Below are 18,398 nucleotides of genomic sequence, written 5' to 3' on the forward strand. Positions count from 1 at the left end.
GTCAAATAAATGTAATTGGTCGATTGACCATGGTTAAAAAAAAGTAAATAAACAGGGTAATCTTATCTACCACAAAACACAAGGTGCAGTCTTGCACAATTTTTTAATATGTATAAGTTTCACCATCCAAAATCATTTTTTTCCCCCTACTTTTTTAGATAGATAGATAGATAGATAGATAGATAGATAGATAGATAGATAGATAGATAGATAGATAGATAGATAGATAGATAGATACTTTATTGATCCCGAGGGAAATTCAAGGCATCCAGTAGCAGTATACAGACAGGCAGGACACAAGACATTAGTTACAACAATTTTAACATACTTTACACTTTTAATAGTCTATTTTAAGGGTTTAGGTTTTTTTTTTTCTTTAAGCTTGCCCTCATGCTCCGTTGTATAAATGAACAGGCTATTTTTTTTTTTATCAAGAAATGTAAGTTTCAGTCCAAGAGATTTTAATAGACCTCACACCTTCCTGCCTTCCTTCTACAACAGCAACACATTTCGAAGAGAGCCTTACACTTACAGGCTATTTTCAAATGAATACACTCTTTGATTGAGTCTATCTCTTCATATGCAGAGCTGTCGTGTTACTTGTAAAGGGGCTTAAATAACAGCTTGGTAAAAATAGGCCACTTTAACTAAAATAGAGGCTCTGAATAATTAATGTTCTGCAAGGCAGTGCGTCGATCGGCAAAACCGACACTCGATTAAGTGGCCTGTTTCCCGAGGAGCTTTTTGGGCGTAATCAGTCGAGTGCAATCGAGGGCCGAGTGTTTAAAAAAAGAAAAAGGATTGAAAACTTTTCGATTAGCTTTCTTCCTTCGGAGTCGTCAACATTTTAAACTTCTTTTTAACGTTTTTTTTTTTACAGGGCCTGCCATGAATTTTAAAAAGCTTGACTCCATCGGCCTGCCGGGGGAAAGGAGTAACTTCTGAAAAAAGTAAGTTTTTCATCCTGGTCATCTGACTAGCGGAAAGAAGCTCAAACAATGGCAGAGACTCAAGGCACAGCCACATTTGTAGTGGTTTAATGAAAAGAAACTTTCTCTTCAGCAGCTGGTATTGTTGTGGTTGCTTCTGTTGTCTTACTCCTTCATGGATGTCACTTTGGATAAAAGCGTCGGATAAATGAATTGTTGAATAAAAGTACTGTCGCTATTTTCTCACTTTGTTGCGAAAATAGATGTGTTGACTTTATATGTAGTTTTTATGGATGTAGTAGTATAGTTTTTCGGGGTTTTGTGCTGGTTCTTTACACGTCTAAACACAGCATGACGAAGGAAGTTTAACTTTTGCCTCAATAAGTTTTGAGAAATGTATGTTAGTTGACCTAATCTGTTTTCATAGCTGAGGTTGTCCTCACATTGTTTTTTTTTTCTTCTATCTGGACCAACAGTGAACATCCAGTTACAGGACCAGAGGGTGTAAGAGGCGATCACCATGGCAACACAGTTCAGTATCGACGATGCCTTTGTGTTGGAGGGAGACGAAGAGGAAGCTGCGTCTAACGGAGAGCCGCAGGGATGGAAGGACAGAGAAGGAGGAGAGATGACCTTTGGTCCGCTCACTTTCTCCAAACCTCAGACTCATCCCTCGACTGCTGCCACCGCCGGCTCCCTCGAGCACAGCAACTTAAAGTATCAGGTGGCCTCACGAACTGTTTGCACACAATCAAACAGGCTATACTTTTTAAACTTAAAATTATAATCTATTGATCCTCTGCTGCTCCTTTTAGAATCTGGAAAATGAAGATGCCCTCTACAGTAATGGCAACTCCTCTTTCAATAACTTCTTCAAAATCAGGTTTGTTCTTTATGTGGAGCTTGATATTTTTGGTTTGATCAGTGGCACGTGTATTTTCAGAGTGTGAAATAAGATCTGTTTCCGCTTTCTCCACAGTGACCCTGCCAATCTGTCATACTGCAGCTCCCAGTGGTCCTTCAGCACCTTGAGTTCTGTCACACAGCTTTCTGCACACTGCTGTGGGTAAGTTCAAACAACACCAACACACAAACACACACATGCGTGCTGTCACTCATACATACACACACAGGAATAACAACAAACCCAGCTACTTTTCAACTAGTGTTTTTGTTGTGCAGGTGGGTGTCTCATCCGCTGGTGAAGAAAAACAGAAAGGTTGTTCTTGCTTCTTTCCTCCTCCTCATCACTGGAGTCGGTAAGTGTAAAGCAGTAAGATATTAAATTAAAGTATTCAATGAGGTGGTCTTTTCTGTGATCAGTTCATACCCTAAATAGAAACAGTTTAATTAAATGTCGACTTCAGCTGCTGTTTTCCTTTCTATCTTCTGCTCATTACTCTGATGTACCTTTTGTACGTTGATATTGAAGGTTTTTAGGCTTGCATGGATAAAAAGACATTTCTTAAATGGTTTTGCGAGATAACATCAGTTAGTTTGTTCAGAGTTGTGTCATTCAGAACAAGCTGGACTTTGTCCCCTTGTTGATCCCATCTGTGTATCAGGTGTTTTCCAAAGTTACTCAAGTAAATGTGATATTCACTCACATGTCCCTCCAGTCTCTGATGAAGCTTTGTATTTTGTCTTTTTAGCTCTTATTTTCACAGGTGTTGTCATACAGCTCAATCCAAACGCAGGTATGTTCTTAAAAACATTCTTCTCCTTTAGACTGTTAAAGTCTCTTTCTTTAATGGGGACATATTATGAAAAATCCACTTTTACAGTGTTTTTGAACATATAGTTGGGTAACAATTACAAAATGTAAAATAAACCCATCCAGTCCTTTTGCATAAGTCTGACAACACAGAGAAAAATGCTGTGTTTTAAAATTGCTCTCCTTGTGACCTCACAGTGGGATTCTGGTAAAAAAACAAAAATAAACATACCCTCTTTTCGCCTGGCATCTCCACTAATGGACCCAAGTTTAGAGAATCAGACACTAATGAAATAACGAAAGGAGGTTACTTAGCCTAGGCAGAATGTGACCCCATAGGAAACCTCAGTCATTGTTGTACTTTTTCTAACAATGTTTTTGTACAGTGCATTGTACGTTATATTAAAAAAGTAAATGGAAACTGGCATGCTCACAGTGTGTCGAGTCATATTTTGAGACAGGGTCACTTCAACTTTAAATAACTTTATCTGTTCGGAACTTCACATGTGCTGTAGTTGGAAGAAATTAGAGGGGAAAAAGCCAAGTAGGTAGTTGTGGAGTGGCCTTTGAAGCTGTTCCAGGCACTCCTGTGTGGGAGAAGTTAAAGTGGAAGAATAATATTATTAGTGTGCCTCAAACAGATTAAATCATGTGTGGACAGAGAGAAGCTAATTATTTCCCCTTTGTTTGCAGTCTCTTCTCCTGGTGGTAGCGACATATTTTCAGTGTAGACATGAACGATAAGGCGCTGTCACTAATCTTTGAACTACCTGCAGGAGGGCCAATACTTTTTTTTAAATAATATCCATTTAGGGTGTGGATGCTCTGACAAGTATTAGTGACTATGTTTATATGTGCTTTGTATCTAATGGAACTGTTCTTATAGGTGTTTCAAGTGCTATTTTCTTTGTACCTGGATTTCTTCTCTTCATCCCTGGAGGTAATTTAATAATTTGGTCCCTAGAAACTTTTTTTTTTTTTAGCTTTTTCTAAGCCAGTAAATGTTGACAAAATCATCCTCTTATTCTCCACAGTGTACCACGTGATTTACATCAGCTGTGCAGTCCGTGGGAGAAGAGGTTTCAAATTGTTCTACCTACCGTATTTTGAAAAATGACCTGAGACACTACACTCTCACTACATGTGTCAAAATGAATTCTATTATTTAGTTTTTTTTCACCTCGTATTGTCATATGCTTGTTTTTTCTTGTCATTGTAATGACCACTATTAATTCAACCACTCAGTACCATGACTATGTTTCTGTCACATGAACTGACGTAATTGTACGTGTACTCTCAAAGAAGGAGATTGGTCCTGCCTGTGTTTTCTCTGTGTGAATAATGACTGTGAATTAACAATAAAATGTTTTTATATTAAAATGTGTGTCAGTTTTGCATTTTAAAAAAAGAGGCAACACTACAGCTGTCCTTGGTTGTTGGTTCATGTTTCAGGAATTATCTATACCAGGTGTGTGTGTACTTGTAGGCAGGATGTTCAGAGAAGGCAGTTGCCTCCTTAAGCACACAGGTCTGTTTATTCCATAGCCAGACTGTCTGATTCACTCCTTTTGAATGAGGTTCGACTTGATAAAACAGGAGCTGTGTCCAGTTTATTTACTTGCAACTATTGAAGCATGTCGCTATAGTTACCAACATACATGTTTTATATATTTAGGGGCCACTTTTCAACATCATTTTGAGTTTTCACCCACTCTCACAAACAAACAGCCAGGTTATTTTTTGTAATTGTTTATTGCCCTCTGCTGGTTTTCAGTGAACACAACAGCTTTTAAGAAAATATATATAATAAAATGGTATAGCCTAAAGTAGCGTGTAACTTTTACCACTTGCTATAAAGCACAACATGAACTGTTATGGACTTGGTTATTAAACAGGGATCCAATATTGAAACTTTGTCAGTGAGCACGGCAACTAACCTGACCAGAAACAAAGCTAACAAATGCTTATGCTTCTTCATATCAACATAAAAACCCACTTGAATGGCAAAATTATACTTAACAGTAGTAAGAGTTAATAAAGAGAAAAGTTATTTTATTAAATTCATTTTAATTTACTAATTACCATTAATTTCATTGAGCTCAGTAAGACCCCTAAAATCACGAAAAAGTTTGATATAGATTTCAGAGAATCTTTTAAACAGCATTATTTATTTTTTTATTAACCCTATTTTCGCAGTTTTCTGCTTCTTCTGTTTCTTCTTGTTTTACGACGGTTGGCATCCATCAAATTTGCATCACTGCCACCTTTTGTTGGCATGATGACTAATTACAAACCCAAATATTTTAAAAACCAAAATCTATAATTACATTAATTATAATTGTGATACATAAAAACAAAAAATGACCATTAAATAATGCAAAAAAAAAAAAAAGAAATAATAATAATAATAATAAAAGAATAATAAAAGACCCGACCCTTTCCAATCTCCCCTTAAATGAAGTTTTAACATTTTCTGATACCATCCTATAGCACCCTTCCCCTATTATAATAAAAGCCCATGCGTCCCTTTACAATATTGTACAGTCTGTGGAGCTAATAACAAGTCAACCAGGGGAACATGACTCATTGCATTGTTCACGTCTGCAAACGCTCCAGCAGAGGGCGCTCACGTTGCAAACATAATATCAGTAACATTAGGAAATTAATAACACTACATACGAACTTAAAACATTTTAAAATCACTGACTCGACCTTAATTATGCTTAAATGCACATAAAGTATGAACTATTAAAAGATGACAGAGAGATGAGAAAAAGACCATATACTAAGATTATATCTCCAATTAAAACCCTGAATTTGAAAAGAAAGCTATAGTTTGAAAATGCTGCTTATTCAATCAATTTGTATTTCAAAAGTGTTGTTGCAAGTTCTTCACACATGCATTAAATCTGAATGGCCTAAACCCTGAACTGAATGCAAACATTTACATTTTTGAATTGAAGTCATGATGAAAACATTTTCATTAAAAAAAAAAAAAAAACTTAAATTACACATGGCATAGCTATATGAGTTGTCTTTTTCAAACACAAAAAAATTAAAGGACATTTCCTTTACCACTGGAGGTTCAAATTTCTCACCACTTGAACAGTCCTGTTTTTAATTAAGGCATGCTTACTGCCCCCTATTGGATTATCTGTAAACAGCATGTATCTGGTCGCATCCATTTTTTTCCTTTTTTCTTTTCACTGAGACAGTAGGGTCTCTCTGGTTGAGGACTTTGAATTACGCTTAATCAAAGCTGTAAAATGATTTATGGCTTTTTAAAATGTAGTTTTGCCTTAAGTGCTCAATAAATTGTAATGGTTGGATAAGATTAATAACAAGTAGTCGCTCATAACCTTAATCTATTTCCAAGATCACACTTAGTGGGACATGAGTCTTTTAACTTTTGTTGGGCTAAAATATGGTGGCCCTGAAGGTCAACTGACTGCAAATATATTTCACAAACTGGAAAGGGTGTGCCCATACTACTTGTTTGTGATTGGTCTGAAGTCACGTCACGTCTCTTCTGCTAGTCTCTTAGACCGGCTGACCGGTGTTTACTGTTGACAGGAGAGTTTTGGTGTGGGAAGACAGGATGCTTAAAGTCAATTTGTCCAAATAATTCGATACTTGATGTGCAGCCAGAATTGTAATAGTCCAATACAGGATTTGGAGCACCATGTACATGTAGGACCCTGCTGCTTAGTTGTTGATAGTTTGGAGTAAAAGGCCATGCATGTATTCACCTGTGTATTTACGTACCGTCTTGTTCAGCAATCGTTCACATGTCGTGATGATGCATTGAATACAGTTGTTATGGGCAAATGGAGAGCGAGGAGCACTTATTCTGTTACACTTAGCAAAAACTTGTTGCTTGTAAATTGCCTGTTTTTCCTGTTTTTGTCCTGTTTTTGTCTTCCTCCCTTTGTATGTTTTCTTCCCTTTTTGATTACCTTCATCAGTTTCACTTATGTCTTGTTTCACAACACCTGTTTGATTGCCCCTTGTATGTAGTTATTGTGTTTATCCTTTTTAGGGTTGTTCACTGTCACACTTTCCCTGTCTTTTTATTGTTGCTTTTTCTTGCAGCTGCTTGTAATTTCCGCACAATCAGGTTTCCTTTTTCATAGACTTTTCAGTTTGGACATTTTTGTTTCTTTGCATTTTGAAAGTAATTTCTTGCTTTACTTGTTTGGCTTTTTTGCTCTCCCTATTCCCTCTCACCAAGCCCCACCCAGAAAGTTTACTTTTTTTCCCTCCTCAATGAATCTCAATATGTCTTCTGTCAATTTAAAAAAAAAGAAAGAAAAGAGAAATTAATTATTACCTTGAATACTAATCTGGTTAAACTAGCATCTAGGATACAGTTTAGGAGTTAAGATTAGAAGGGTTTTTTGCTATGACGATCCATCAACTCACTGACACAGGAAAAAGGGACATTTATTGCACAAGTGTTCTTTGTAGTTCCTTATTCAAAGACAGACAAGTCAGGAAGAATTGATTTTTCAAGCTATTATTTTTAAGGCCACAACAGAGAGCATTCAAAGCAAAAAGAACAAGCAATGCCCTTTGTGTTATTGGCTGATTTGGATTTGCAAACCAATAAAATTCCACCATTCATGCCTACCTTTGTAAACTGAAAAATACGCTTGCTGTAATTGGTTCCATATTTTTTTTTCATGTAATATAGGAGCTGCACTTTATAGGATTTGACCAGACCGTTTTTAATCCCTTTTTTTCTTCTACATTTTCTGTCGTGTTTGGTTTTGGTCATCATCCCAAATGAAAAAAAGAGTAGAATTTCAAGTCTGTGACTTTTCCCCAGGTCAAGAAAACAGTTGAGTGAACTCTTAATTGTAATGACGCTAACAACAGGAAGCAATTGAGATTTCCTCGCCCTGATAGAGTTTATTTTCTCTGTTTTCTGGATCGCCTGCAGTGCAAGCTAGTAAAACTGTTTGCCACTCAATTCAAAACCCAAATCTGTTTTGCTTGCCAGCAAGTTCTCCCCCACTTCATGTACAGATACTGATCTGTTTCCATTGATTCATTGCTATTAAGCTTTTGCTATTCGCTTTCCAAAAGCATGATGAGCTTGGTTAAAAGAAGTAAAAAAATAAAAATAAAAACAGTAGTGACATCTGCTGGACATTTCCTTTTTAATCATGAATCAAATCACAGTGATGGTGACTGGTTAACTTCATCATTAGCTCATCATTGTTTTTCTTCTTTTTTTATTAGACATGAACAAACATCAGAAAATACAAAAAAAAACTATTTTCATTTCACATCAGCATTCAATTAGAGCAAAAAACTACAGAAATGTAGACTAATGGATTTGTATTCATACACACATACGAATCAATGCCAAGTTTACTCTTAAATCCAACAATTTGAATAAATTATATGCAGCATCTTAGCTTGCCTCTGAACCATACAATGCCTTGTCAAAACATTAAAAAAACACGGATAAATAAACTGAATTCTGAAAAGTCATATTTGATCAAATCCCTAATTTTCCTCCATCAAGCTTTTTTTTTTTTTCAGTTGTATATTCTGTTTAAAATTAGCGGCACATCCAAATAAAATCCTTCTCCAATAATAGTCCCACACATGGTGCTTCAGACGTGTGAAGCAAAATAGTCTGACAGTAATTGAGACCCATTTTAACTGCAGAATAAGAGTACATCTGTCAGTGCTTGGCTGTGTTTTGTCCGTACACAATCTTTCAAGTGACAATACTAGGATGAAGTTAGAGAACTTGTTTGCTTTTGAGTCTGCGCCCATTATCAGCAGCTCATAAGAGGTTAGATCTGAATAAACATGAAGGGAATATCAGTTTGAGATCAAGTTTTTTTGTCTTGTTTGGGTTGGGATCCAGCCATCATTCCTGGGCTGCGGCTTTTATCCCACTTTGATTCTCAGACATTTTGTGAAGACAGAATTATGCCGTATCAGAGTCTTTCTTGCATGTTGTTCTGATATGACCCTTTGAAAATAAATAAAAGATTCTCTTGCGCCTCTCTAAATGTCAGTCTCTTTCAGGCCATAGCAGTCTGCCAGATCATAGAACTGATAAGTGCTCTGCTCACAGGAGTTGTAAATCCCCATAGAGACTGTGTCTACTATTTCAATCCGGCCCACTGCAGGTGTGCTGCTTTTTCCCGTACTCCCTTTGATTTTATTTGACAGATTGGTCACTTTCTCTTTAAACTGGAAAGAGGATTTTTGCAGAGGCGGAAAAAGGCTCCATCTTTTGAAACGGAGCGAGCGCCCTTTCCCCTTTTGAAACAAAGAGCTGCCAAAGGTTTCATTCACAGTGTAGCCAGAATTGGAGTCGCCCCTCTGATCCCTTGTCATTCCCTTGACAGCTGTCCTCCACCTCTGGTCATAGAAGCGGCGCAGGACTCTTTGTCTTTTGTGGCACTGGCACCTGAGGAGCCGGGTGAAAGCGCGCTTGAACTCTTTGCTGGAGCAGGGGTAGATCACAGGGTTGATACAGCTGTTGAAGTAGCCCAGCCAGAAGATCACCTTGAAGACGGTTTCAGACGGCTTCAGGGCTGGGAAGAACGAACCTATGGGGGATGGAGCAATCAGTCGGTGATCTTTCAGTATATGCACAACACAACATAAGCTTAATGTTTACATCACAGAAAAACTCATGGAATTTATGTGAAAAATGAATCAAAATTGGAAAAGTATGTAGCTAGAAAGGGATATGCATTCATATACCATAAACACGTGAATACTCAAGTCTAATTATCAGAGCATAATCTTTAGCAATAAGATGCTATGTTCTTCAGGGTGGATTAACTCAAAGAAACCATACAAAGTAACAAAATGAAAACTGAAACGCTGAATCTTTTTTGTCCTGATGTTTTATCAATACTTTCCAAACAATGCTGTTTCTAAGGCTGTGTTGTGTTATTTTTGGCTACAGACATTTTTCATCTATGACAGCAGAACATTCAGTAATCATTTTGTCATGATGCATTGAGCAGCAGAAGCTGTGTTGTTGTGTTTATTACAAAGAGAAGGGTCGTGACATTCTGTAGAATTGAGTTATGTTGCTTGAATTTTTGTTTGTTTGTTTGGGGGGGTTGGGGGAGGAGTTTGGTACTGGTGTTGGCCAGGTTTTTGTTTTGGGTACTTTTACTGGTGAGGGTTTTGTTGTTGTTGGTTGTGTGACTCTTCCCTGGATTGTATTGTCATGGTTGTTGGTTGTTATTTGGTTTCTAAAGCTTTGTTGTTATGTTTGCTTCTGCTTGTGTCGAAGCACTTTACAGACCCTTGTTTTTCAAAGTGCTATAGAAATAAAGTTATTATTAATATTTTGTTTATGGGACACATTTACATAAGCCCCATGGAGAAAACTCTTTCTTATCCAAGGAGGATATGAAAAAGATTTTACATCAGTGATTAGTATTGAAATGATTTATTTGGTGGTTTGAATTGATGCACAAAGGTCAACATAGCATAAAGGGAAAATCCATTGTCTTATTTCCTTTTCCATAAAGTTGAACTACTTAGAGGCTTACTATGTGACTCTGAAAGCAGATTTTCCAAAAAAACATTCTTATCAGACATACCCCCTTCATCCATCAGCTCCCTCCCCATCCATCAACTCCCCCCTCCCGTCCGGTCCTATTAGTTTCATGTGAGGCAAAGAGAGCAGTACATGAGTTCTAATAAACTAATAAAAACATGTTGGTTATCTGTCTGTATTTTCGGCCAAAGTAAATCTTTTCTATGGAAAGTCCATTTTGTCTCCTTGAATTGTGCTCTTGCAACAAAACTCTGCCATTGTGGCACTAAAAATAGCATCTGTGAGTGGAAGAGGCTGTCTCTCGTCCCCCATGTGGCGATAAAGGGCTAATGGTTAGAGAGGAATTCATGTAAAAAAAACAAAAAAAAACATGTAAAAACATGTATTTTTAAGCCTCTGAGCGAAACATAACTGAAGTCATCGCCCATCAGTGTGAACAGACCTGAAAACAACAAATCCTGAGGGAGTTTGATACTGTGTTTGTTCTGACGATAGTGGTTTTAAGGCACTCTCAAACAGCTGTTTTGTATGCCCCTTGGTTTGTCAGGCAAACCGCAAACCAACAGGTGATGTAACGATGGAAGCTGAAAGCAATCTGGTTCAGATATAACTGATTCTAACCAAACTAAAAAGCCTTTACAATATGCTCCACGACGAGGAACATGGTAAAACTAGGATAAATATTGGAGGTACTTTAGCACAGATGGGTTACAAGTCCAGTGTGGAGCTGGCTAAACACTGAAGCTTCTGTGTCCGCAAGATGTCAGCCTGTGCCTCGACTCTATGTTAGAGGGTGCAGGGGGATGTTTAGAACTGGACTGCAGTACCCATTTTAATCCCTACTTGTCAGAGTTACACATTGTACAGTGTAGCACTCCCTACATCTTTATGTAAGGCATGTACATGGCTTTGATGTGTAGTTTATACAAAGCCTTTCTTTAGTCATTAGTATTGGTAAGATGGAAAACTCAGCTCTGGACATCTTTTAATACTTCTCCACCTTTCTTTAGTATGATGGAGCATTAATATTAATCAGTTAAAAATTGTATAGGGCATAAAGTGCCTGAAGCCATTTATAAAGTGAAACACAAAACAAACATATTAAAGTTCCAGTGAGGACATTTAGTTTCATTTTGATTTTGTTAATCTCTGTAGACAAAGCAGTGCATCTGTTGACTGATCTTGTCCTGTACATGTGTAAATTGTGTGTGTGTGTGCATCAATCATTTTTAATTGCCTTTCAGAATTCAATAAAGATTAGGCATTAAATGTTATTTTTCATGGGACATTGAATCATTGCCTATTATTTATTCTTGTCTGCCCAGGCTGGGATTAAACACTGTGTTGACCCTGGACACAGAGGCAACATATCACAGTGCTAATGTCAAAGTCTGTACTCTCTGGGGGAAAAGTCAGTTTTCAATTTTGAGCCTGGTTGTACAATGTAAAAATATAAAAAATGGCTTGTGTTTGACTTTCTGATAAGTAGTTTGTATGTTTTTGACATTAGAATATAAAAAAATATAATTCTTTCTTTAACTTCTCTCACTTTTTTTCTTCAACATGTATATTTCCTTATCTGATTCATTACTCACATCTTAACTCATCTTTAAACCAATTTTGGCTCAACACATTAATGGTGAAGTTGAAAAAAGAGATAAGACAGCAATGTTTCCCATTGATTCTTTTCAGTAAAATGACATCATTGTAAGGCAGACAGAAAGTGATTCACTCACTCTGACGCACAAACACAACACCATGACAACAGGTTATATCTTTCAGGTTTTTTTTTGCTTCGTTTGTTTGTCAACTGCCTTGATATAAAAGTGTATTTTAAAGCCTGAAATCTGATAGATGAATATCATCTGATTACCTTCAGATTAAGTGATTTTCTTTAAAACGTAACATTGGCTAATCATGTACAAATCCTATGAACCCAAGAGTCTGGGGACCTTTCCAATTTCTCAGACAATATTTTGTGACACAACCCTGACCGCCCCTTTCTAACAGAGCGTGGATTTATTTCTTTGACATTTAACTTACATGTGAAAGGTAGCCAATTGAAACCTGACTTTTTATAGCACCTTTAATATACTGCCACAAAGGATCAAACTGTAGCTCTGTATATATTTGCTATAGTAAGTGTGTGAATGTTTAGTGAACCATATTACAATTGCATAATTGTGATGAGCAACAAAAATCAATATACTTATTCAAGCAGTGACATGTCATAGCATTTTTTACAACAGTTAATAAACTACACAACAACCAAAACCAATGATGAAGTAATACATTGTTGGTTTTGGTCCCTAATTCTGGGATTGGTTTACAAAAATAGTATAACAGTGTATTATATCTCAAGCCTTGGGTTCTCCATTACTAACAAGTACAATACACCTAATTGTCTCTATTATCATTTAATCACATTAAAGTAACTGATCGTTCATTGAAAATAGCCTTTTTGCCTGATGGTTTCTGTTCCATATGGCTTCACTTGATGTTTTATCCATTACTCTGAATGATAGGCAGCCTTCAAATTAATTCTGAAAAGCTATTTGTCTTTATTTCCTAATTTTCTGCCAATAAAAAAAATGTATTCATGAGTCTGGTGCACTAATTTAAACTAATGGTGTTCGGGCACTCTCTCTGGAGCCTGGAATGAGTCAGACTACTCTGTCTAAATTTGCATCATCACACATAAATGGCCTGAATGGCACAAAAGGTGCTGAAACAAAAGGTTACTCAGTAATGATGTCTCTGCAACCTACCAACATCTGTCTGTCTGGCTGAGCAGGAATGGCTGAGCAGAGTTGAGGACAGGGAGTTAAGGTTGCTCTGAACTGTAATCAAACCACCAATAGAACCTTTGATTTTAGATTTTGAATTGGCTTTACATGAATAATTTTACAGAAAGGCATCATATGCTTATAGTGTTAGAATAATCTTAATGGAAGGAGGCATGTTTAGACTTCTGGACTTCAGCTATCCAACTAGGGTACAGACTTAATATATGTTTGCACATTTCTTTCCATTTCTGCCTCAAGTAATCCACCTAATAAGATTATGGCATCAAACAGAATTTACATGATGACATTTATTTTTTTAAACCCAAGAGAATGCAACAAGCTTAATGACTAGTTCTAGTTCTTGTTGATTTTCTTAAAGAAGTTCCTTGTGAATCAAAATTACGAGTATCTCTAAAAGTCACAGCATTTTGTACTCCCAAAAGAAAAGTGTAACATTAAACTGCCACAAAAGGCACAAGCTTCCTCTGCAACATGCACAATATGTTGGTTTGAATATACTGTAAGTCCTGCCTCTAACTGGGCAGAAAGCATATCAGAATTTGTTGGATGGAAACAAGGGTGGCCAATCACATATGGGCCCCAGACCACAGTCTATATACACCCCTGTGTTTTGCTGTATCCATTAATTAATTTGTTATTAATGAATGATTCAACCATCTCTATATATAGTCCTTTTTGTCTTTGCTAAATGTGAATCCAGAGCAGACCCAATCTTTCTTCGACTCCGGGCTACAAATGTGCTATTTCCTCTCCCATTGAGCATACAAAACTATCAGCAGCCATTATTTCATCTTCCATGAACTTCTACTCTCTCCCTGAAGGCCATACTTTAACAATTTGATTGACTACATCTCAAGGTGCTGCAAGATGAGAGTGCACTGAGTGCTCTACCTGATCATAGACCAGTCATTTATCCATGGTGGCTGCTCCATAAAGTTATGTGAAATATATGCTAATTAAAATACACGAGTGTGCATTAGTGTGTGCATGTGTGTTGTGAATACAGTCAGTTTCTGTAAGTGCAGTTTTATATGCAAGTAGCAATCCTCAGTTTGATTTATGTACAGCCATTATGTCTTTTATTGGTCATCCCTACTGGAAGGTCTTTTCAACCGTCTGCTCAGACGATTTCCTTATCCATTAATCACCACAACTCCTCTTTCAAATCCTTTTAATGCTGGGGTCACTTTAAAAACAGTTCTTGACTTTATCACTTTTTATTTCACTCAATTATTTATTTTCAAAAGACACACATGTAGAACACTATGTTGTTTCATCTGTGTCTTTGAATGCTACAGTATAAAGTTGAGTCCTTAAAAAAGTTTTCTTAATACTTTTAGAGACCAAACACAGGTAGACCATAAACTGAAGCTCATATTTGTATTTGGCTGCAGTTTCAGAGAGGTCATTAGGGAAGAATGTCAGAGTATTATGACTGCTCCTTGAAAAATCTGATATGAGCAATCTGTACAAATAGTCTCACAGGAAAAAATCACTGGTATAAAAACAAGCCACATTTGTGGTCATGTTGCAGATTTGACCTTTTCTGATCAAAACATTTGTTTTAATTAAATGCTCCCATCCTTAGTTTGGATTAATTCCCGGTTTGTTCCATAGAATAAACAATTAATCAAATTCTGTTTGGTTAATTTCACCAATTTCCCGTCATCTCAACACTGTGGCCTACAGGCATTTGCCTAGTTATTTTAAACTTTATTTGTAAAAACAAAAACTGTCTTGCAGCCAGCTTGTAGCAACGTGAAGTGTAGTTATCAGGGGTTGCTTCAGGCTTAAACCGTCGGGGCATTAGTGACGCAGATGCACTAAACCCTAATACCAAACGATACACTTAATTAGGAATTTTAACAAAAGGCTATATCTGAATAGGTTACTGAAAGACATTAAATGGAATAATATTTCTAATACAACATTTTCGCTGGACAACTGAAATGTAAGACCTACCCATGGGCAGAAAGAAGAAAAAGGGCAGCCAACACAGTATAAACATCCCAACAACGATGGCGAGGGTTTTGGCTGCCTTTTTCTCTTTGGAGAACTTCATCAGCCTTACAGACAGCGAACTTCTAAACGGATGGTTTTTGCTACTTTTTGCGCTCTGCGTGCGCACGTCCTCCAGCACGCTGCGGCAGTGAATCCGGAGCACTACCTCCATCGACTTATCCCTCTCCCTTTTGACGCCCGCTTCGAGGCTCTTAGTAGTCCTGCGTGCCACCACATAGACTCTGAAGTACATGAAGAGAATGACCATAAGCGGCAGGTAGAAGGAGAAGAGGGAGGAGAAGAGCGCGTAGCCTGGCTCCTCTGTGATGCTACAGATGCGTTCGTCCACTGGCGGAGGTTCCTTCCATCCCAGGAGCGGTCCCACAGATATAATCGTCGATAACACCCAAACTAGAACCAAAATAGCCACTGCCCTCCTCTCTGTCATAATACTGGGATATTTAAGGCAGTGTTTGACCCCTATGTACCGGTCCACTGAGATGATGCAGAGGCTGAGGATGGATGCGGTGCAGCAGAGCACATCCACCGCTGCCCAGATGTTGCAGAAAATCCGGCCAAACACCCAGCATCCCAGCACCTCCAGAGAGGCAGAGAAAGGCAGCACGATAATGCTCAACAGCAGGTCTGCCATGGCTAAGTTCACAATGAAGAAGTTTGTGACAGTCTGCAAATGTTTATTGCACACCACAGATAAAATAACCAAAATGTTCCCAACAATTGCCACCAATATAAAAACGGAGAGACAGACCCCAACCCCGACCACTTGTGAGTCCAGTTCGAAGTTCGTGCAGGTCGGGATGCTGTCGTTTGGAGACATTTGGTCCAAAACCGTTCCGTTGAGAGATTCAGCAAAATAAATCCCATTGTTGCTTTCGTTCCTCAAGTTAGAGTATGTCATTTTGAAACGCCATAAAGACAACTTTAGAGTTTGTTTTTAGTGCAAAGCAGTGAGTCAGGCATTGTTTTCAGTCTCTTTTCAGTCAGTCTGCCGTCAGAGTGGTCGCAGACGCAAATTCAAACAATTTCGAAAAATAAAGAAAAAGTCCCAAATAGAAATCACGCATTAGTAGAAAACTGTTTTAAAAAAATAATACTTCCAGATTTTGGGGAACGAAATGTTTCCTTTTGAGCAAATGAATATAACGAAGATACTAAATTCTGCTCCATTTCCACGAATTTCTGCCATACGATGCTTTTCCACTGGTGGCATCCTTTGTAAGTGATCACAGAGTCAGAGCTGTTACAGCAGGTCTGAACCCTCAGCTCCACCCCCAATTCACATATTTACTGTTGCGTTCACGGTCTCTACAAAAGAGCCCCATAAATCCTGCACGACCTATAAATGAAACACTAATAACAAAATATTTATTCTGTCGAGGAAACTAAACCAAAAAAAGACAACAAAAAAAACAAGTTCCCTTAATAAAGCCTACAGTAGAGGATAAGATTTAGTAGATGGTAAACATTCTTCCTAAAGTGAGGATATTAAAGTCTTTAAAAACAACTGTTATTGTTTATAAAATGTGAATATTATTATGCGTTGAGGAGTAGACATGGGGAAGGGATTAGTAGACATGGGGAAGGGATTAGTCAATGTCTTACAGTTGACATTGATGTATGTGTTTGTTATAAATCAACTCCATCATAAACACATCAGTCAATCACCAAATTTATGTGACTTGTGTTTACGAAGGAGTTGTTTTGTCTCGCAAACTTGAAGCTACAAACAGTGAGGAAATTTAAAAAAAATAAATAAGAAGAATAACAAATACTGATTCTTCCACATCTTTCAGCTACATGGGTGAATTAAGCAGTAAACCTCCAATCCTTCCCTGTGGCATGTATTAAAATGCTGATATGGCCCTTTTTACTCTCATTCATGTTAGGATTTTATTGATCAATTTCTCTGCAGATTCGGTCTGCCTATTTCTCCTTCCCGGAAAGGAATCAGCTTAATTGGCCAGGTGTGATTACACAAGAGATTTGACATCAGATACAATGTCTTTTCCATGTGTGTGCATGGCGTTTTATCATAATACTCTAATGGAAAACAAGACAGAATTTCAGAGAGAGAGATGTAAAAACCCTCTAAATTGGCTCTGATACATCCCACAAAAATGAGACAAAGTTGCATCAATCAAAGCAGCATCAGATGATCTAAACAGCCCCAGGCGACAACAACAAGCCAGCTCTGACTTCTAGAGTAAACTATTGAGCGCCTGGGGGCAAAGCACTGAAGTTTCCCAGGGACACTTGCAGCTGCCATCCCCAGGCCTTGTCTGCATAGCTTCAGTCGAGGGACAGGCCTCCACAAACCACCAGGGAGCCTGAAGGAGAGGAGAGGTCAAGAAGCAGAGTCACAGAGCGGACAAACAAAGCCTGCATGGGAAAACATCAGCCTGGTAAGAACAAATCATAACTCTGTCTGTACATATAATTGAGAAAAGTATTCAATATTGGTGTCCCAGTCTGTGAATTGACATTGCCTTTGCCTTGTGGAAGCACGGCACAGCAGGAGCTCCAAATAGACACACAGTCTGATATGCACGCACACACATCACTGCGCTCCCTGTAATGCCTCTGCTACTAACTTGTAAGACAGTAGAGAGACGGGGTCACTTCCACAACACCTCCGAAACATTCAGATTGAAGGCATAAAGTCACTGGGGCATATAATCCGATAAAACCGTATAGAAGAGATCTTTCAAATTCCATATGAGTATCATTTTCATTATTGAACAACGGTTGCATGCATTTTGTTGACTGTTCCCTGCTGTGTGAGGTTTGCTTTTATATCACTGGTAATCTGGAGTGAATTGATGGAATTACCTTAATATGAATTAAAAGTATTCTACATTTCAAAGTCGAGTAAAATGTACGTCTTTTCTTGTTTAAACACTTTTCAATGGTAATGTTTTTGAGAACTTTCACTCAAAAATCTTGTTATTCAGAAGAAGCCTTTAAGGTTAAAGGTTAAATAGCTCATAAACTGGCTGACTGAGCTCGTCAGACTTGCTCTTTTCTTATCAACAGTCAGGCACCAAAGCTCTCCTCTGAAGTCAATGAGTTCAACTTGGAGTGTATCATAAAAGTATATGAATATCAGCTGAGATCGCTTTAAACTTAATGGTCCGGACCTTTATTAATGTCTATTTTGTGCTTAATCTTAGGGCTATAGTTTAAAGGTCCAGCAGCTGTACAGATTAATTATTTTGAGATGTTGTCTACTTTTGGCTAAATAAAGCCCTGTACAGATTGTGATTCACCAAAAGCGCCTTGACAAATTTCTTCCATCACTACATCGTTGTGGTTAAACATTACATCTATATTGACGTAATATTGATGTTCCAGTGTGTGAACTCACATTGCATTATGGC

At 37.7% G+C, this 18,398-nt stretch overlaps 2 protein-coding genes across 3 annotated transcripts; one reads left to right on the forward strand and one right to left on the reverse strand.

Annotated features, from left to right (window-relative positions):
* The first annotated feature begins 618 nt into the window (after positions 1–618).
* tmem134 (transmembrane protein 134) lies at positions 619–4,023 on the forward strand. 2 transcript variants are annotated; one of them, XM_079337317.1, is made up of 8 exons: positions 619–950; positions 1,406–1,653; positions 1,745–1,812; positions 1,909–1,995; positions 2,112–2,188; positions 2,582–2,626; positions 3,530–3,583; positions 3,678–4,023. In XM_079337317.1, exons 2-8 carry the CDS (start codon positions 1,450–1,452, stop codon positions 3,758–3,760), a joined length of 618 nt encoding a protein of 205 aa, XP_079193443.1. In that variant the 5' UTR covers positions 619–950; positions 1,406–1,449; the 3' UTR covers positions 3,761–4,023. The 2 variants fall into 2 exon arrangements, with proteins under 2 accessions (XP_079193443.1, XP_079193444.1); XM_079337318.1 differs by lacking the exon at positions 619–950 and adding an exon at positions 1,132–1,155.
* Positions 4,024–7,794: 3,771 nt separating this feature from the next.
* On the reverse strand, positions 7,795–16,218 carry adra1d (adrenoceptor alpha 1D). Its single transcript, XM_079337062.1, has 2 exons — positions 14,962–16,218; positions 7,795–9,221 (listed from the first exon to the last, which is right to left on the reverse strand). The coding sequence occupies exons 1-2, from the start codon at positions 15,917–15,919 to the stop codon at positions 8,671–8,673; spliced, it is 1,509 nt and encodes a 502-aa protein (XP_079193188.1). The 5' UTR covers positions 15,920–16,218; the 3' UTR covers positions 7,795–8,670.
* Positions 16,219–18,398: the final 2,180 nt, after the last annotated feature.

This window comes from Symphodus melops (assembly GCF_947650265.1).
Source record: "Symphodus melops genome assembly, chromosome: 2".
NCBI classification, from domain to species: domain Eukaryota; kingdom Metazoa; phylum Chordata; class Actinopteri; order Labriformes; family Labridae; genus Symphodus; species Symphodus melops.